Source organism: Heliconius melpomene, chromosome 6 (genome assembly GCF_056956725.1).
Source record: "Heliconius melpomene rosina isolate 202511_hmr_F chromosome 6, ASM5695672v1, whole genome shotgun sequence".
NCBI classification, from domain to species: Eukaryota; Metazoa; Arthropoda; class Insecta; order Lepidoptera; family Nymphalidae; genus Heliconius; species Heliconius melpomene.
The window spans coordinates 4,818,683-4,841,277 of record NC_140394.1 but is presented as its reverse complement, the minus strand read 5'-3'; the positions used below and the strand labels follow the sequence as shown (position 1 = coordinate 4,841,277).

At 31.0% G+C, this 22,595-nt stretch overlaps 1 protein-coding gene across 1 annotated transcript in view; it reads right to left on the bottom strand.

The window, feature by feature from the left end:
* LOC146538165 (uncharacterized) overlaps positions 1-22,595 on the bottom strand; it is a 121,788-nt gene that overhangs the window by 88,123 nt on the left and 11,070 nt on the right. Inside the window, exon 2 of the mRNA XM_085186287.1 lies at positions 16,502-16,669. Coding sequence (XP_085042413.1) covers positions 16,502-16,547 — 46 coding nt within the window. The 5' untranslated portion in view covers positions 16,548-16,669. The remainder of the gene's footprint in view (positions 1-16,501; positions 16,670-22,595) is intronic.

Below are 22,595 nucleotides of genomic sequence, written 5' to 3'. Positions count from 1 at the left end.
AGTTCGAGAAGTTTATTTGCATAAGAATTGATATGATAATATAAATGTCATCATCTTTCACTTTTATACTTGTTCCATTTACTAATTTGAATAATAATAAAGGCTTATAACATTCAAACACGCACCTAACGTATATTTTAATGAAAAATAACAATTTAAAAATCTATGAATTTATAAATCCGAATTTATCCTTAACAAACAAATATATAAAGACCAAATGTTTTCGTTTCTAAATCTTATATATTCTTATGAAATCTCTTACATATATATAATAATATTCTCTATGTGTGTTTGTCCATCTAGTACTGTTTCGACTTGCAAAACTTCTGTTAACCTGGAATGGCTTTTAAAAAGTTTTAATTAAGATACAAGATACAATACGATTCGAGTCAAAATCTACATAGAAGTCCACTGATCGCTACTATTGTTATCAACTGTGAGGAAGACTAACACCTCCGAAATTTCATATTTTTTTACTTAAATATGTCTCTTACATTTCAAGCAGACGTGGGTAGATGTGGACTGTAGAAGCACTAACCGCCTAGCAATTTGCAAAGCCAGTCCACTTAAGATGTTCAATAACATTACAAATGCATGCAATAATACATAATAATTAATGCACAAACCTGTTAACCACTCACTGAAATAGTTTACTTAAGGTAAACCTAATAGAATATTACTATTCTATTAGGTATATAGCACAGCCTAACAGTATTTTTTCTTTTAACTCATTTTTTTAATATTTATTTTTAACATAGTAGTAAATGCAAACAGTCGGTCTACAAAGCATCGATTTCTTCGAATTAAAATTCGTATCTAAAAATCTCTAATTTTCAATGAGCAATGTACAATAAGGAAGATACTGGAAAGTAGTGTGTATCATATTAGTAGAGGTACCTATTTGCATGCTTGTACTGCAGGATTATCTTCTTATCATAATAAGTGATATCGGACAATAAATTAAAAAGGCCAAGGCCTGGCCTCAAGCCAGTCGTAGCGCAGAGCCACAAACGTGTGACTGTAAACGTGAAAGGTTGTAATTCGATTCTCACTCGAGATAATGAAATATTCATTTCCATTTCTATTTCACTTCTTATAAGGGAAATTTATAAATACTAATTACTTAATTTTAAATTGAACCAAAAATACCAACTCAATGCTGCCGATTTTACAGTTAGAAATTAATGCATGCCAGTGGAAACGGAGAGTTTAACGAGAATAAAATTGGTTTTCCGCTTTTCCTGACAATATCAGCCCAATTATCGTCCAATGACATGGAGAACATTAGTCCACCTATCTAGGTGCTACTAGTACCTAGCCAAGTTCAGATTTTTTAAAAAAGAAAGTGCAAAAGTTTAAAAAAGGAATTAAACTGCTTCTACCCAATTAAACGCGTATAATTTAATAATGAACATTTTATTGATATGATTTTTTTATATAATAGGTAAGTACTAAATAATTTACGTCTATGGATAAATTATTTATCCTAGCAAAAACTCCCCAATTCCTTTCAAAATGAATGTCTAGAGTAAAAAGAACTAAAATTTAATTAAAGACGTCATATTTATGAGATGAATATCTCAAACAATTTCATGTTTATAAAAATCCCGTTTCTATATAATCATTTACGCAATGATACAACGTTATATATATATATATTTATTTTATATAGTACTATAATGCTTAGCCTCGAAATCACACAGTTGACGCTCTCGTATACGAACAGACGCTTGTTCAGCTTACGTTTATTTATCTTTTAAATTATTAATTTTTGACAAGTTTTCTGACCGGAAGTGAAATCTATGTGAGTGTTATTGCTTTAATTAAAGATTCTTAGATGTTTTTGTATAGATTTTAATGGCCTTTTTAGATTTTTTTATCTAAAAAAACAAGGTAATATCTAAGTAAACTTTTGAATGGAAAAATAATCGTGAGAATACGAGTTTTTATATTGTCTCGATTGCCAAAATCCTATCAAGTTTGCTTAGTTATGAATTATAACTTATCGCTGTGAATAACAGGATATGTCTCACGTGTATAAATTTTATATCGTTGAAACAGCTTTATAGAAACTGGGAAAACCCAACGTAACCTCTGACTAACATTCAGTATCGTATAACATTTAAAGAAGTATTTACTATATATTTACACATATACAAAGGAATTTTATATTTTTAATATATATATATGTATATCTATATAGAATAACGATATAATAAAATTGTCATAAATTTAACACACGTGGACATAATTTAAACATAAGTATACCTCGATAAGTTTGAGGAAGCAGTTTTGAATAAAATTAATTCATTATTATTCAAATATTTTAACAAATTCTAACGCCATTTATTTTAATACTATTATAGTCAATACTTATTATAAAAACAAATGTAAAGTGTGAAAATTAAATAAAAACACAATAATTATTTTAATTTTAACTATTACAGATACAAATATGGAGAAATATACAATATTAGTGGGAATTGTTGTAATCATGGTCCAGTTAAACAATGCTCGTAACATTAACAATGCTTTCATCAAACTTGGGGATCCAGTCCAAAACTCAACCTACATTACTTACGAAGAATTAGTTTACATTCTCCAATCTAGACATGGAGAAGAAAGTGAGCGGCCAAAGTATATGACACCTTGTGCTCGAGCAATACTAGGATGTTGTCATAATAAAGTTATGAATGAATACTGCTCAGAATCTCTTCAATGTGGTGCATACTTCTTCGATGACAACCCTTGCGAGGACAAATTCATTTTGCAGGCCTTGGAAGCCGCTAGAAAATTTTACGATCAATTTAACAATATTAAAGTATAATGATTCTTGAAAAAGAATTATAGGAAATATTGAGTGAATTACATATCAGGAAACGCTATGGAGAGTTTTAAATGCTTAATCGGTGATGATCTTGAAAGGTATCTTAAGGCCCTTACTTAACTAGATATACAATAAACTGTGATTAAATACAGGAAGTAAAACGAATGAGGGATAAATGAAGATATGATATACGGACTGGAAATATATTGTATTTTTGTAGTGGAAAATAACTACAGCTAAAATTATAATATATTGTATTTTTGTAGTGGAAAATAACTACAGCTAAAATTATAATATCAAATATATTAAACTTTCAGATTTATTACGTCACAGAGAAGAGTCCATATGTGTATTTTTATAGTCTACGTTTTAAATAATTTTCAATGGCATTTTATATTTTCTATTTCTCCTGCAAAATACCATTCCTATTTTGTATGTGGGATTGGTTTTGTATAATTTAACGATACACCAAAAACTCTATGTGTAGAGTTAGATATTAGATAGATAATATCACTTAAGATGGCCATTATAAATAAAATCTAAAGACTTTACTGAAGAACTAATTGATGTTTAGAATATTTATCAATACATACAAAAACTCTATGTATATAGGTTTGGTGGATATCTTATATTACTTATCTTTAGTTACTACAAAAATCTAGTCCATATTAGAATATTTTAATATTTCAATGTATTACTATTCAATTAGCGTATTAAATTAAGTAATGTCATACTATTGATCCGCAAAGCGGAAAATAGTAATATAATCTTGCCTATATTTATTTACTGTACAAAGGTTACGAATCTGGCGCACGGCCAGTGCGAGGCAACAAGTGGACAAATATTTAGTAGAAAATTTTAACTTTAAGTCTTTGAAATAACTATTTGTTGTACTTATTTGGATACTTGTTCAAATATTTGTACGTTTTATATAGATTATTTTACATAATGGTTTATTTTAAATTTGATTGTCTGTTTAGTGTTCATTATATTTAAAGAAAAAATGTAACAAAATTATTGTTCTAAATGAAATAAAATATAAATAATATGAGAGTTTTTTTTTTATTTAATATTTTTAAATGAAATATAGTATAGCAATATTTCCTAAAATATAAGTAATAACAAAAAATATTTTAACAACTCTTATATAGAGTTCATCGAACTAATGGATCTGAATATCTCTAATAGTCTATCTATAGACTATAGACAAATTTGACAAACATATATACACTAATAACAATGTTAATTAAGGTGTTATCAATTTGTTTCTACGTAGATAAATGAAGAAATCGATAAAATAAGACATTTTGAATATAAATAAGAAAGGGAAAAATGCTTAGAACGAGAATAGAGAATGGGGAACGGAGTGTTTTGATGTGTCTTAACACTAGGTTCCCTAGAATCACCTAAAATTTCTTTATATAATGTGTAACTTCATCATATATTTTCTGCTATGTGAATCGCATCGACTAAGTTTCTAAGCAATAAAAGGCGTTACCACACTGCACCTGCGACATCTTTATTAGTCTATTAAACTCTTTTTGTTCATAGATTGCCATTCTTATATGGCACATACATACATACATCCTACCATCTAAAGGAACAAATATTTAGAACTTATTTGAAATACACAAATAAAAGTGATTTTTTAAGCTGATTTTACGAACATAATTTGACTTTTATTAGAACGCCATATACAAAATTTTACAATATATTGTTGATTTAGAAAACCATAAAAGAATGCGAAAAATTATTTTCGTAAGCAGATTACATGACAATTTCTACAATTGGAACATTCGTTCCGATAAAAGCTGAGGCTTAGCGAATCCGTAGATATATTCAATTTAATGTTACTGGAGAGAAACCAATTGTTATATGCATGGAATTCCAATCCTATTTCGTTCTAAATGAATTTTCGATTGATTTATTATGTATAAATAAATATATTTAGGTATTGTTATTTGTAATATAAAATATATTTAGATTTTTTATTTATTTAAAATATTCTTGCATTATATATACGATTTAAGCCACATTCGATAAGGACTCAATCCCTAAAGCGTCGAAGTCCCTTTACTTTGGTTAATTTTTAAATAAAATCCTGCAACTGCTTGTGTTCTTTTGTTTGTTATTTGTAGTTTAATTAACCTGTAATTATCACATCTGTCGTCACTATATCGACGAAAATATTAAGAAAACGTCTTGCAGTTTTAATGAAAATTAAATCAACTTGTACGTGTAGACTTTTGTTAGGAATATTCGAAAACTTTTAATAGTAGAAAACATTGTATGTACCTATATAACGATATTAGATAATAAATAAATTTGTAAAATTTATAATCAATTGATAAGAATGAAAATAATCTGGACTCTATTAAAGGACCACTCGTCATATAGGGTTATGAAATCCCTATTTATTTCAAGGACTGAAGAAACTTCCGTTCACCGTAACACACACATGTTTTTTTACTTAGAGGTTTTTTTCAGTTATAATCTGTATCCCGCATGCAGCAAAGAAAACAGAGGGATCCTTCGCACCCCACTTTCCAACGAATTCTAGGCTCATTGCGTGTAGAGTGGCGGAAATCGAACCCAGAATCTATTGCATTTAGAGTCACACGCTTGTGCCCCTGCTGGTCTCTATAGATATGTTATTGTAATTATTATTTTGTATTTCTTCTGTAAATATAAGTAGGTATTATTTATATTTCATTTCGAAATATATATAACGAAATTCTTAGCAAAATAGCGTTGCTGTGATTATTTAACGATGACAGGCGTTTCGACGAAAGCGTACCTACAATTTTTAAACAAAACAGATTAATCGATCAAAATCAAAGTTAATGACAAAAGGGGGTGAAACAAATATCGCTCCAGTAATGAATCATCAATTTTTGTATGTAGGTACTTAGATACTACCCATACTTTGAAAGTAAAAATAATAAGACGAGAATTATAAAATAAAATTGACGCAATCATTTTTATATTTTACTAGAGGACCCGGACGCGGCTACGCCTGCTTGAAATATAAGAATATAATTTCTATAGAAATATAATTTCAATCTAGATGAAATGCTAAAAGTGACTATTATATTTATTTTCATAAGGATGAATATCAAAATGACGCGGTAACGAACGCGGTCGCGTAGCGACGACGGTTGTTATTAACATGGCAGAAAAAATTGCATGTCAAATTAGAAAGTATTTTAATTTATTAGTACATATGTGTAATGTAATATTATATAGCCTATAGCACTTCTGAAGAATGCAGCTTTCATACAAAACAAAAACATAGTAAATCGGACCAGTAGATCCAGAGATCTTAGCGTTCAAACAAACAAACAAACAAACAAACAAACAAACAAACAAACAAACTCTTCCGCTTTATTATATTAGTATAGATTTAAATAAATGTATCTATTAAAAAAAATCGGTAAAACCAAAAAAATAACCCACAATCTAATGCTGATGAACATACTTAGTCTTAATTATTTATCTAAATTATTGTTTTGTCAAGTAAGTAAGAAAGAGATATTAATAAAATAAAATTATATTTATATCTTTGTAAGATTTGTTCTCAAAAAGTCAAATACTCAAATTAGTCCAAAGTTAACGAAATTAGTGAATTTTTCCTAGTGATTCCCCAAATTTCCTATATGATAAACGACCAGTTCCATTGAAATTTACTAACGTCATAAAATAATCTGTGACGTATCTCTTCATCTTTTACAAGAATCTGATTACAAAGAAGTGGTTCATCGATTCTCGTATCTTATATACAGGTATATATGTGTATATATACTACTTTTAGGGTTCCCTACACAATAAATATTTTAAGAAATAACGATTTGTATCAGGCATGTTAAACTATGAATATAAAAAAATGTAATTTGTGGATTTTTTGCGAAAATTTATTGTCAGAACATAAAATTAAATGTATAAAAATTAATTTGTGTAAATTTATTTATGTAAAGTATTAAAATGTAAAAGCAGGTTGAATTATTATCATATAAGCAAATAGCACTATGAGTGACGTTGCATTAATGAGTAGAGGTGCCCTTTTGTCGTTATAATAATTCATTTCACTCTTCACTTCTTCATTTCATGTGGTTTTCATTTTAGTGTCATAATATAGGGTAAGGGTAACAGTAATCGACACCTTAAGGAATTAAATTATTATAAAACTAATCTGCAAAAAATTTTATATCTTAGATAAAAATAATAATTATAGACAACTTTCGATAAATAGAGAAGGGCAATTTATACAGTTACTACTGAGTTATTGAGTTTTATTATTATGACAAAAATAAGCATTTCAAATAAGATTTCCATCCCTTAAAGAATTAGGAGCTGGAAAAATACGAATTAGCTAATATGGTATATTTGTACGGTGTAATTGAAATATTTCAGGTCTATAGCATCGGAATTAGCGAAGCGAGCAATATTCTAAATGAAAAAACGAATATATATATTTAGAAATTGGCAATATCACTTAAGATCACTCAACTTTAAAAAATATTTCAACCAAACCCTTGCTAGGACCATTTAAAATATTTCAATTGAAACGAATCAGTTCTAATTATTTACAAAATAAAGTAAATATCGCGTAGCCTGGTATAAATAATTAATAGGAAATGGTGAAGAAGGTGGTGGAGAAGAATAATCCATAAATAATCCATAGCTCGGAAATGCCTAATTTAACTGTTACTGCAAAAAAGAATCCTTCAGGTAGTAAAGCCATATAAAATTATGAAATTATCTTATTCTCCCATGATAAAAACAGAAGGATATTTGGAAAGCATTGATTATTCAATATTCAAATGTTTAACTATTTCGCCATAAACTAATGTTAAGCGTAAAGGAAAACTATAAATCTATTAGGTACTCTAATGCAACGTTGGTTTTACCACAAACGTCACAGTCAACTTTTTATTTGGAATTACACGTGTCCCACTTTGGGGAAACTATGCCATACTATATGACTTATCGAATTGTGATTTTTAATGATATTTGCAATATTTTTTTAATAGGCGCTTCTAGACACGTTTTCAAAGTTGTAGATATAGGAAGATTACTTTCAATCGTTACTTTCTAATCCTTTTACTTAGAGTGAGACTCTAAGAACGTTGAAAAGTCTTCTTACGGTCGTGATTGAACATATTTTTATAAAGAGTGTTAAATGAAGAACTTGGACTTATTAGTCAGAAAGTTCGGGTTCATATACTCTTACATTCGAATATACGAGAATATATATAGAATTAGTTATAAGTCCTGGTAATATACGAGAATATATATAGAATTAGTTATAAGTCCTGGGTCATCCCCTAAGTTGGAAAAGTTCAGGTACCTTGGATCCGTCATGCACGAGTCTGAAGGCATCGATCACGATCTCTATAAGACGGATAAGAGTTTGGACGGTATCCTGCGATCACAGACCACACCAGTCACCTCTCTAAACTAAACACTTAGCCCAGGCAACGCTTATCCGACTTAGGGGCTGGCCCAGGACTTATAAGAACAGTGCTCGAGTCCGGGCTCTCGCAGGCCATATACTAGGTCTTTGACACATTGCCAATATGCATTTCATTCATGGAGAATGGTTATGTAACGCAAATGCTGCAGCTAGAATGTATCGGAAAAGATACCAAAAAGCTGAACGTCATCCCGATTATCGTGTATTTCGATTTTTCTCTCTTCAACAAAGAAGTAATCCAGCAAGTGTCGTACCATTTCGGAATCCAGATTAAATGCGCCAACTTTTAAAGTTACTTGCAAAAACAATGTAGTACATTTTTTTTATAGTACAGTCGGTTAAAGTTGGATGTAGTAAATATTTTGAATTTAATGTTTGGCAAAAACACCACATTTTATTGAAAACTGATGCAGGTATGTTTAAATCTTAAACTGTAATTCACAGAAGGGTTACTCATGATTACATTACAGAAAAAAAAATGAAGAAAGAGTAATATTTGTAGTCCAGGGACGTGAAAAACCATCACAGGGTGTCGGTTTTTGCGATATTTTTTAAAATCAATATAATATGAAAAATACATGACAAAGATTTTTTTTTATATTTTTCTCATAACTGTCACAACTTGGTCTATCACCTGGTTTCGTTTTATCGTTGGCTCCTGGGACACCCTGTATATGTACATAGAACCTAGACATGTTGTACTACGAGATAATTAGTTTGCATAACAGTGACTGTATGTAATTAAGCTACACTCCGGTGAAACTATACACATACTGCGCTTCAGTGTTTATTAAAATAAACGTCTATATAATTGTGCTTTAAAGGATAAAATAACTATTTTTATTTGATAACTAGTGGGCCCGGACGCGGCTACGCCCGCGATAATATAAGCCTAAATAATTAAAATAAGTTAATACAATGTAACAAATCTAATGTGTATACATATATATGGCGGCTCGCGCTATGTATGCATTAAACAAAATCATTTTCTGGTGACGTTTTCTTAAAACAACAAACTTTGCAAATCGTTGCTTAGCAACGCGTAGCGACAATTGTTATTAACATGGCGGAATAAATTGCATGTCAAATTAATTATTTTAATATATTGGTATATATCGAAAATATTACAAATATGAGAAAAAAAAGTATCCTATGTTCATCCCGAGACCCTCAAGTATCTCTATATGAGTATTTTATCACAATTAAATTAGCGGTTTGGCCCTGATTGCGTAAAAGACAGACAGACAGACAGACAGACAGAGTTACTTTCGAATTTATAATATAGGTATGGATTATATAACTTTTTATATTTTTTTTATTTTATTAGCAACTCTACAAGCGGTGTCTTGAATTCAAACAGGAAAAGGAGAGCCAAGTAGCTTGATCACCACCATCTTTAAGTTCTCCCTGTCTATCCGGCTATATCCGGGATAAAGCGTGAAGCTGAAAGAGTGAAACTAAATGTAAATGGAAAAAATAAAAACCAAAAAATAAATAAAAATGTATATTAATAAATTTCAGCATTTGGAATAATAATCTAAGCTAAAACGAATAATAGGAGGCTATATTCGTCCTGCAATATGTCAAGAATATCAGTAAACTTTTAATGAGAATTTGTAATTTAACTCGCAATGCTCGCAATTTCAATTAATTCTTAATTAATTGAAAACAAAGCTATATTTTTTAGTTACTAAAAGACTATTTTCACGCTGAAAATAGTTATAGAAAAAATATTGGAAGTGTGTTACGTACCACGTACCTAACAATTGAAGTTACAACACAAAAATATTAAAAAAGAACTTTAAAGATTTTTTTTTATATCAACATTATATTTTTCCTTCGCTTGATGTCATGAAATTTGCAAGTTCAATTACCAGCAAAGGCAATTAGAATACAGCTTAGTATTTACACGTGCACGTTTTTACTATATATTCTCATGTCGATTAAAGTCACATGTCAGAAACACATCGTGATTCAAGAAAGCTAGTAGAGCCCTAAGGCAGTCGAAAGTATCCAGCTTAAACTCTAATAAATTACAACGCCTACGATTATTATTTAGCTAAGTTACAAAAAGAACAATTAATTATTAATTTTGATTAAGCAATGTGATTTTTAACACTAGGGTCTCAAAAAATCCTTAACACATACTTAAAATTGGCTATACTTTACTTTTGCTAAATAATCTTTACTTAAAATAAACATTATTTTTAATATTTCTAAAGAAAATGTAGTGAAGATGTTTATTTATACTGCTCGTTGCATGGTACAGATGCATTGTGTAATATTTTGCACCGCTTTTATTCACGAAGCATTAAGTTACCTCATAAATCTAAGTCAAAAGTAGAAGTTTCTCTAGTGTACTTCAGTTATTTATATAGTTCGATACGTTATTTCTCCAGAGGTTTTCATAGTTGCTAATGACATATGTATATGTAATAATAAATTTAAATATCTTATGGTAACTATTATTTAAATACATATAACTATATAAAATTATCATATTTATAAACATGAAAACAAAATATAGAAAAAAATACTTCTTAATACAAGTTCTCTATAATATAAAGTTTAGTTAATAATTGTTAGTGTTATTAACACATATTGTATTAACAGGAAAACAAATTCTACATCAATTCGTATTTAAATACATAATTAAATTTAGTTCATGTTAAACAAATATTAGTTGAAATGTTTGCACACTAACTAAATGAGGTAGTAACAATAGATGACATGTACATACATACATATATTGACCTGGTAGTTGCAATGAAGACATCAATTAATATACTCTCTATATGCTTTTAGGTATATAGTATTATACTTCTGATTATATAGTAGGCTAGTAGGCTTCGCCTGCGTGAACTACGTTATTATTAATTTCTTTCTACATGAGTCCTATAAGTGACGTCCATGCAAAATTTGAGACTCCTAGCATTTGCATTAACGAAGTTTCATACAAACTTTCAACCCCAAAAACAACCCCTCAGAAGTCGAATATTGCAAATTCCCGTCTTAGCGAGGTATACCTATGTCCTATAAGTAACTCCTATGCAAAATTTGAGATTCCTAGCACATGTAGTTTCTGAGATTTCGTGATGAGTGAGTGACCCTTCGATTTTATATATATAGACTAGTGGACCCGGACGCGGCTACGCCTGCTTCAACTATAAGAATATTTATTAAATATATTCATGAAATTATTTTCAATTTTCATTAGAATTAAGTAAGGAAATATACGCCTAAATAATTAAAAAGAATAATAAGTAGATACATATTATTAGAAAAAATTATCTGAGTTATTGAAATGAACCAACAAAAGGATTAAAAGTAACTAAAGGATAGGTATTTCTTAATATTAGGAAAAGTACCTAAAGTATTCCGTGCGTGCGTACATAGATATCGACTCTACGAAATAATTAAACATTTCTCTCTATTAAATAGGATAATTTTAGCGGGCTATATCAAATAAAATAAGAAGAGAACCAAAGTATAGTTTAAATTAATTATAAACAGCAAATAATTACATAAAAATTAACAATAGTTTGAAAATGTATGAAAATTTTTAAAACTGTCAACGTCATCTGCCCGTTCGCGTCGGTCATACTCATACTATGCCGCCCGTAGGCTAGGTCATTTGGAATCAGTGACATCTCCTCAACTATTTATTAGAATTTTATACAGTAAACTATAATTTCAATCTAGATAAAATGCCAAAAGTGACTATTATATTTATTTTCATAAGGATCAATATCAAAATGTCGCGGTAACGGTTGCGTAGCGACGCGACGGTTGTTATTAACATGGCAGAATAAATTGCATGTCAAATTAGAAAGTACTTTAAAATATATTAGTTTATATGTATAATGTAATGTTATATAGCCTATAGCACTTCTGAAGAATGCAGCTTTCATATAAAACAAAAACAAAGTAAATCGGACCAGTAGATCCAGAGATCTTAGCGTTCAAACAAACAAACAAACAAACAAACAAACAAACAAACAAACAAACAAACAAACAAACAAACTCTTTCGCTTTATTATATTAGTATTTTTATATATATAGATAATAATATGCCCAAAGTGTGACTGTAAACGCGAAAGGTTGTGAGTTCGATTACCACCCGAGAAAATGAAATATTTAATAAAATATTTCATTTCCTCGAGTAGAAATCGAACCCATAACCTGTCTAACTGACAATTGCACGTTTGTGCCTCTGCGCCACGACTGGGCTCAATAAATATTATTTCCACGGCCATATTATCACCGACCTCATATATTTATAAACGAATATCCCAATTTTAAGCGAATGTAAAAGCGAAGCCAGATCCCATTGAATCGTGTGATAGCATGAGTGAAAAGTTTAAATTCAAAAAATATTTCTCATATTTTTTTCTTATTTTTTTTTCTTTAGTCCATTTAGCAATATTTTTTAAATCCTGCAACGACTTACTAAGTCATTAACAAGAAGTAAATATATATACAAATGTTTCTATGTGCACACATTACATAATGCGAACGCCAAATTGAGATAAAGGGAAGTTATTCTAAATTCTGAAGTTAGGAGATTTCTCGTCTTCAGCGAGGATACTCTGTTTATTAGACTTAGGAGTTTGTCGCTAACAAACAATAACAAGGACGATAAATCTCTCCAAATAATTATAAACAAGACAAATGGCTGTCTAACTCTTATGATTGCACGCTGAGATGAAATTATGATTTATTTTATTTATTTTTATCAGCTCCACGCTGTGTCCCGCATACAACAGGATAGGCAGAGGGAACCTAGTGTTAAGACACTCCGTTCCCTACATTTCGATACTCAAATCCGAGCTTTTTACCTTAGTGTCAAAGCTGAAAATATTAACGAACCCCTAGCCGTCGCGTTACAGTCACATCCTTCAACTTATGGCACTCCGCCACGACGGTTTCAAACGATTTATGCTTAGATTAATATAAACCAGATTGAAAATAAAAAAAAATAACTGTTAACATGAAAACATGGCCGCTCTACGTAATGTAGGAGATATATTGAAACATATAAGTTGCAGCTTGGCAACCGGACTCAATTCCCACAGCGATTCCGGTCAAATTGCGCCAATTGTATCGACTGACATCTCAATTTCAACGTACCTACTCCGAGATGTGCGGCTCTAGTGAGAATTATTAATAAAACAGATTGTTGGACGATAATTAATGGTTGTCGGCGGTTTTTTTTTATTTTTATTTTAAGTGTCTCAAATCATTTGTCACTTATAGAGTTAACTCGCTTTACCTATATTTATTTATCGGAACGCCAGATATCATCCATCCATCCGCCTTTTAAGGTCCACTGCTGGACTTAGGGCTCCCCCAATGCTCGCCACTCCGTCCGGCGCCCTTTGAATCCAGCGGGTTCCCGCTGTCTTCTTAAGGTCGTCGGTCCACCTGGTTGGAAGGCGGCCTGTACTCCTTTTGCCGAGACGTGGTCGCCATTCGAAGACCTTTCTTCCCCATCGGTAGCGCCAGATATAAAGAACCTTATATTTATTTAATAATAATGTAAGAAAATCTTGGAACGTCATTTTTGATCCATTTCTTGACATCTCATTGGTTTTGACAATAATAATGTAACATTTCTATTAAATTCAGATTATAATTATGTGTTTATTAATTTATTAACATTATGAATAGTTTATTTTCACAAGGTTTATTTCTCCTTTAAGTGCAGGTATATCTTGATTTAAAGGCATACAGGGAGTAAAAGGCCCCAACAAAAGATAAAATAGCATTGCGCCTCCTATAATGCAGCCATTTATTCTGCTATCTAAAAGTCAGCACAGGAAATATACCAGATTACCGTGAGAAAAGCTACCTGCTTATGAAACGGTTTGTGACATTTTGAAGCTATGAAAAAGTTAATATTATGGCGGTAATATTTCATTTCAAATGATAATGATATTTTAATAGTCTCACATATATGTATTGATGATTATGATATAATATATATATATATGTATTACGGAGGCCAGTCTTTACACAGAGGCAAAACGCGACAGGTTATGGATTCCATTTCCGACTCGAGGAAACTTAATTTGCCTGCTCTGGTAAATATATGACATTGGGTTCCGCCAATACGCAATGCCCCTTTTTCTGATGGAGAGGAAATTACAATGGAAAGGACATTTTAACATAAAGTTCTCTCTGCCCCCTTTGCTATACGTCAAAGGATATAATTTTTTTATCTTCCATTGGTAGATTAAAGTGCCATTCAAATCAGTTTAACAGATTGTTTCTAAGATTAACCTGAATAAACAAACAGACAAAGATACAAATATATTAAACCAAAACGAACAAGTAACTTCTGAGATAAAATAATAAAATCATTTTGGGATAGATATTAGAATATAATACAATTTTTTTTTCTATTAAACATAAAGGTATTTCTATCGATGATATGTCAGGTTAAAGATTGTAGATTTTGAATATTATTTTATCACGTAGGAAAGACAATATGTAATATGAGTATACTCCACATGGATAAAGTCTTCACACTATAAATTGGAATTGTAGCTTCCCAGTAATAAAATGAATATCAAAGAGCTTCGACATTTCCATACAGAATCCATCAGCAATGATCGATATTCTCGAATATATTTATATAAAAGGTATACAATTCAGTACAATATATTACAGGCAATAGTAAATCTCATTTTATGCGTTGTCACCAAAGTAGAACATTTCCCTAAACGTCTCCTTTTACAGCCCAATCCATCTCGAATGTTTCATATCGTATTTTATTTGATGAGACTACATATTTCTGATAAAAATGTTAACGAGGCATGGGTGTAGGCATAGGGGGAGGGAAGTTGGTCCATGCCCACCCTAAAAATTTACTTTTTTACTGACAAAAAATTTACCATGAAAAAATTAAATAAGCGTTTACACCAACCTATCTCTTCAAACCTTATATCCTGGTGCCGTTCAGAAAATAACCCCACATTGCCCCCATGTTACGAAGTACCATTGTTTGGTATTTATACCCATATAGATTCTACATTTTTCTTGTATGAGAAAAACCGTCGGTATAGATAGATAGATAGATAGATAAAACTCTTTATTGCATACATAAACAAACACATAACTAAATAGTAAGACAGAAGACATAGAGTAGCATGCAAGGGCGACCTTATCACTATTAGTGATCTCTTACAGGTAACCTTAACTAACATAAACTTACGATAGAGCAGGATATAACGGTAGTGCATAAGTAATAAAGAGCGATATGAATACAAATAAATAACATAATAATTTTTGTTTCGGTATACTGCATCGATACATAATAACTATTTATGTATACAGTTTATAGTAGGCTATTTATAGTTTATAGTAGGCTTCGTGCGCGTTTACATATTGCGCTTGTAATTGCACGTAATATTTATTCATTTTTATGAATTGATCGATGATAATTTGAAATATGAAATATATTTGCATTTACAGCAACGTATTTAACATTTTTATTGATTGAAATCTAAAATTGTTGATGAATATGAATAGAACTGTATATAACTATAATTTATGTACGTCACAGTAGTCCAGATAATCATCCAGGGGCTAAGCACTAAGTCAGCTAAAATATTCACAGACGTTGCAATATTGCGTTGAGGCCAGTCGTGGCCCATTGGCACATGTGTGTGACTGTAAGCGCAACAGGTTATGGGTTTGATTACCACTCGAGGAAAGTAAATATTTATTATTTTACATTTTTCTCTCTTCATCAAATATATTTAAATATACTCATATTCAAAAACATAAATTGCCACTGACCCTATAAAATAAAATTGCAATAAAAATGAAAGCAATTTTTATCATGTCATGGATTCTCGATGCGAGTGCCAAACCCATAGAACAGACTGAAACGTAAATTCCAGTAGTATGTTACAAATAATCTTAAATTATTATACATAATTTTTTTCTAATAAAGAAGATGTCTTAAAATTTGTTAGCAAGAAAAAAAAACTGAAACAATTATTGAATTTCGCCGCTATTGCTTCAAGTCAGAGAAACTATACCAAACCAAAAAGAACAAAAGATATCTATTTAGATATATATATTAGATTTAGATATATTATTTCCAAAGGTAGATTAAAAGATATATATAAATATTTATTTCCAAAGGTCCTAGAGCAAAAGTAAACACTAAGTAAAGTTAGAACGTGACTTACATTTCTGTGAATCAGTTTTGTGGGGCGACTTCTTGTCACGCACCATGGCTGCGGGGGGGCGCGGTCGCGAGTGCGGGGACGGGGGCCTGCGCGGGCGCGCGCTGTACTATCGGCCGCGGCGGGGGCCCCCGCTCATTGCCACCGTGTTCTCGTGGTTGTGCCAGATACCTGATGAAAAGAGAAGTAATGTATAAAACTTACATAGGTTAGATAAAATTTATGTAAAAGTTTTAACGTGGGAAATATGGAATGAATATTTATTGAACAAATGTAAACATAACCATATTAATATGACATATTAACATTTTAAAGAGATACTAAAAATGAAAGAAAGAAAAAAAGCATACACGGGACCGGGAGTTTAGTCTTAAACAATCTCTTCCCCATATTCTGTTCAATTTTAGAGAAATTGCGTATCGAGACTCGAGAGGCGGAACCCTATGTAAGTCTTCTAAAGTGAGAAAATATAAATAGTTTACATATAATCCTTCCCTAGAGTGAGAATCGAATCCACAGCCATAAAAAAAAATCTCACTTTTGCCCCAAGAGGTATACAAGTAAAAAACATAATTATTGAAATAAATAAAAAATCCAATTATTTGTATAATGTTACATTAGGCAATAATCAATAATGTTGCAAGTTATTATACCAATTTTATTACAAGGCGTTCCCCATTTTGGTTGTGTATAACTTAATAAAAGGTTATACAAATTCTTCATAAATTTTACTTAAAGGAGTCATCGGTTTTGTTACTTTTTGTAAGTTCGCCCTTCCATTATTAAAAATTGAACGGCTTCTGCATATTAAACAATTAATCTGAATAAGGGCTCAAGAATTTTTAATATTCCATTCTAAAGCACAAGTGGTCTATTTTCCTTCTTTTTCCCGAATTATATTATTAAGCACATATCGATTGGCAATTATAAAACAAATCTTCCTTCCCCCATAATATTAGATAACATTTTAAAGATTAAGTAATCTACACATACGGTGTACACACATACGTAAATACATACATACTATAACATACATGAGGCAGGAATGATTTTTTTACGTGCATACGAGCTCTGAAACCCATTTCAGTTGAATAAAAACGAGATTAACCTTTGAGTGGCTCATCAGGCTAATACCTTCGCCTGCTGAATAATAGGGTAGAGTGCTCCTTGCTCTATACCAACATTACTTTGGCATAAACCAAAAAAAAACAATAAAAACATTACGCTTTCGGTAGCATTCGGCCGAAAGCGGAGAATGGAGTGTTTTAACACTAGCTTCCCTTCTTCCTACTATATGAAGTAACTGTTATTTCAATTTCATACAAATATTACTGAACATCATAACAGTGAAGAGTTGATCACATCGCTGAACCGAAATGTTTATTGGAGCGAGAAAATTCATTAACCTTCCGGAAAAACGATCAAAGCAATTTAGAGCCCATTACGTGAGTGTCGCTGTACCGGCGCTGTACCAGCGGACTGAGCCCTGATGCTTCGCCAAATTGAGATAAACATGGATGGTGACCTCTAATACCAATTAAACGTGGTGAATTAGTTGTATACTTATATGTAGGTACATGTATGTATGTGATAGTGGAAATGAAGGAACCCATATATTAATATAGGGGAAAGGGAGAAATATGCCTCTTAAATATTATTTATTTAGGCCTTACTGAATAAATGTCTATGATTTGTTAAAAAGATTTGATTTAAATCATATGTTTATACAGAACAACAATATCCTTCCTAATGTTTATAAATCTGTTAAGCTTTTTGTTTCAGCTTCACGCTGTATCTCGCATATGGCAGGGTATGCAGAGGGAACCTAGTGTTAAGACACTCCGTTCCAGAGTGAAGACACAATTCATTTGCCCGAGGGGGAATCGAACCTATAACCGTGTACAATCGCACGTTTGTGCCGCTGTACTACGAGTCGCCTCAATCCGTGTTCATGAATATTCTAATTTTATTTCCGATTTACAAATAAAACTACAAAAATATAATAAAATTTCCGCTTATTATAAGATAAAGTTAATTATCTATGAATATTTATATACATATATGTATGTGAATGTTCAAGTAATGCATATATAAACATATTTGGATCGCTTTATTTGTAATAGGCTCTCGGGTAAGCACACTCCGTAGTAAGTGAGGGCAACCTGCTATGCTCACTTGGCTTTGATCCAGAAGACTAGGATCTAAAGGATTATCCCTAAATCGATGGCTTTCTATGTATCTAAAGGTATTACTTTGATAGAATGTGTTATAAGGAAAATTACATTGCTAAAATATAGAATGATAAATAAGACTTCGACAAAACTGGGTCTTTTGGGTTATATAATTATATCCCAAAAAAATGTTAAATAACTACAAATGTTCGAGTGATGATTAGAACATTTTTTTTTCGTGAAAAGAGTACAGGAAACACAGTGAAATAAAGAATAAATATATATTAGTAAGTAAGTTTTTGTTATGCCGTAGCACGACGTAGTCTACGCTTTTAACTAAAAAGAAATTTAACACCTATATATTTATGTAAATTTACTTTTTTGTAGCATTTTATTACTAAGACGAGCGCAAGATATATAAATATACCTTTATAACATATATTACTTTGTATATAGTATACATCCTATACCTATTAATATTGCTGATAGTAGAACGAAATTTGAAATCAATATCTATAATAAGAAGAATGTTAATGATCAATCCTTATTTTCTACAATCAAAAAATCCTTAATCAATACAATTCTTAAATTCCGAAAAGACACGTAGCCTGAAATACTAGCTGGACACGTGCCTGGCTGTCAAATAAATACAAACGTAAAACTTTTGTATAAAATTGCAAAGTACATTTTAAACAAACAAGCTGCGTTCATACAGTTTATATTGCCGGTACTTATACAATAAACCCTCACCTGTGGTAGCAATAAAAAGCAATGAACCAATTGTAAGTTTGACTCCCATTTTCCTTTATTGTCCACCCATTTAGGTATAAGTTTGAAAATGTAAAAAAATTCCAGATTTTATAAAATTACCTATAAACCCACTGACATTACTGGTTATTTACTTTAATCACCTTTAGAGTAAATAATAAAATACATGGTGTTTTATGGTTATGCAATATTAATTTATCTGTATAATAAAATTTATGTTCGAAAAGATCTTGACATTTATAACTTTAAATATAGATAATTAATATTATATTACAGAAAAAAAAAATTCTAATATTAAAATATTGAAATATTGTGTTCTTATAATTAATAATAGTCTGGCTTAACTATTGATATCCCGAAACGTAATTTATTTAAAATATATAATAAGGTTTAACATAAATATAGTTTATGTATTGTCTCTAATCTATAAATTGGCCGTAACGTCGTTATAGCTTAAAATATCGTTGTGTAAATCAACCGCATAATGACAGCAGAAAATTTGAGCTTGACAGTGAGGTTGATAGTAAAATACAAAGTTGCTTTTATTATAATAGTGTCATCCTAAACTAATTTGTAAATTGCAAATCATTATAATAATTTCATGTAACGCTCGTACCGTATATTAAAAATTATACAAAACTATTTTTTATAGAGCTCCACATAGCAACTTAGTGTCAAAACACTCTCTGTTCTCTGCTTCGCCGAATATAACTAATATATCGATCAGTTTCCATTTCACTAAGTACGTTTAAAATAATATATTACCATTTTTAAAATAACACGATAAAAATACATACCGTCTATATGTTTTTAATGTACTCGGCTAGAGGTTATACACGTAATTACAATAAGTGACATGTGTCACTCAATAACAACACTACACACTAGATACCTTCCAATCAAGGCTTCCGCCTACAAGCAACTGTTCCCGTTTGACACAATTCCACTGCTTTTACCTAAATCTACCCACTTTTACACGAATATGCTAACAATATAGAATACATTCACTATAATTCACACATAGCACTATAATTCACTAAAATATGTTCTCATATTCTCGCAGAGAATGATTCCCCACGCTAGCTTGCAGCCCTTGCAGGCTTAAGTGCAGAACATCGATCAGTGTTATCTTATCGAGACAGCACCAGCCAGCGTCTCCTCTACAAATTGTGACTATATTCTGTAAACAAAGACGTTGGTATATTGACGGGCTAGCGTTAGTTTGCGCTTTCTAAGCAGTTTGTACTCGAATAATAGGATTTACGTTTAAGCAAAGATTTTACACTGAAAGTATTAAAGATTACATTGGTTTTAATTTAAGATATGATGATTAAACATATTTGAAGATGAGAAACGCGACGGCCGTGTGTACGATTTCCTTTCATTATTAGAGGAATAAACTGTAAAAAGATATAAATGTAACTACCGGTCAAACTCATTTATTCGATAGATGTCGGTTGGACCGATTATATTTCTTACTGCATTCGCCATGAACACGCAATTTCCCAAAAATGTATGAAAATAGGGTAAAGAGGATACCTTAACACAAGATTCCCTTTGCCCTCCCTGCTATACGAGAAAAGGCATGAAGCTGCTATACTTTGTTCATTATTTTCAAAAAAATATTTCACATTTCAACCATTAACGCCGTTTCTAGTTTAAATAACCTTCTAAGCTCCTGCTAAATAGTTGCAGCGTAGCTGGTAAGTACACTTACAAAAATTCCTAAATTCCTATAAGTATATTGTTAATAACATCATATAAATATAGATTAATTCGACAAAATGAGGCAATTTTTGATAGCCAGCATCTAAGCTGTACCGTCGTTACAGGGGATGAGAGGTTATTAATTAAACGTCTGGAACGCTGTGACACCGGGCTTGGCCGTGTAATTGAAGCCACTTCTCTCTTAAAGTCCTGATTTTGTCCAACGATAGCGAACATACAATAATTATATTTAAAAAATGAAATCAGCTTCACGTAGTATCCCGCATGAAGCAGGGTAGGCAGAGGGAATCTAATGTTGAATCACTCCGTTCCACACTTTCCGCCGAATTTTTTGAACGTGTTGAGTGGCCGCATTCAACACTGGGCTTTTAATTTTGGGCTCCATAGCGAAGAAATGAAAACATTAATAAATATTAATTCATTCATTCAATTGGAGATTGAACCCACAACTGTCGCGTTTAAGTCACACCCTTGTTCCTTTGCGCCATGACGACTAATAATTACCTGTATTGCATATTCAATACTGAATTAATTAATACTTTAATCAAAGTTTATTTATTTATTTTTATTTATACCAAAAGTTTATTAATAACTGCGTAACACTATTACAATTTATTCTTTACTAGTGGACCCGGACGCGGCTACGCCTGCTTGCTTGAACTATAAGAATATTTTCATCGCGTCGGTCATACTCATACTATGCCGCCCGAAGGCTAGGTCATTTCGAATCAGTGACATCTCCTTAATTATTTATTAGAATATTATACAGTAAACTATAATTTCAATCTAGATAAAATGTTAAAAGTGACTATTATATTTATTTTCGTAAGGTTGAATATCAAAATGTCGCGGTAACGAACGGTCGCGTAGCGACGCGACGGTTGTTATTAACATGGCAGAATAAATTGCATGTCAAATTAGAAAGTATTTTAATTTATTAGTACATATGTGTAATGTAATGTTATATAGCCTATAGCACTTCTGAAGAATGCAGCTTTCATACAAAACAAAAACAATGTGAATCGGACCAGTAGATCCAGAGATCTTAGCGTTCAAACAAACAAACAAACAAACTCTTCCGCTTTATTATATTAAGTATAGATTTATGATATACAATGTCATCGTATAACGGTTGCGGGGCTTTGCGCTTTAACTGATAAATTGCTGGCTCAGCTCATATTAATCACTTTGTTATATTTTAATATTAGCTCTTAGCTGAAGTTTTATTTTTATATGTTTTTAAAAATAAACGCTGTTTAAATTTACTGTTCAAGTATAAATATGAAAAATAATATAATTATTATGTGCGTGGTATAATGAAAATTCTAAGTTTAATTAGCAATTTTATTTGCAAAAATTGTTTATATTGTTATTAATACAGCAATTATTATAAACGGGTTATAAACTGACAGACAAATGTAAACTCGTTG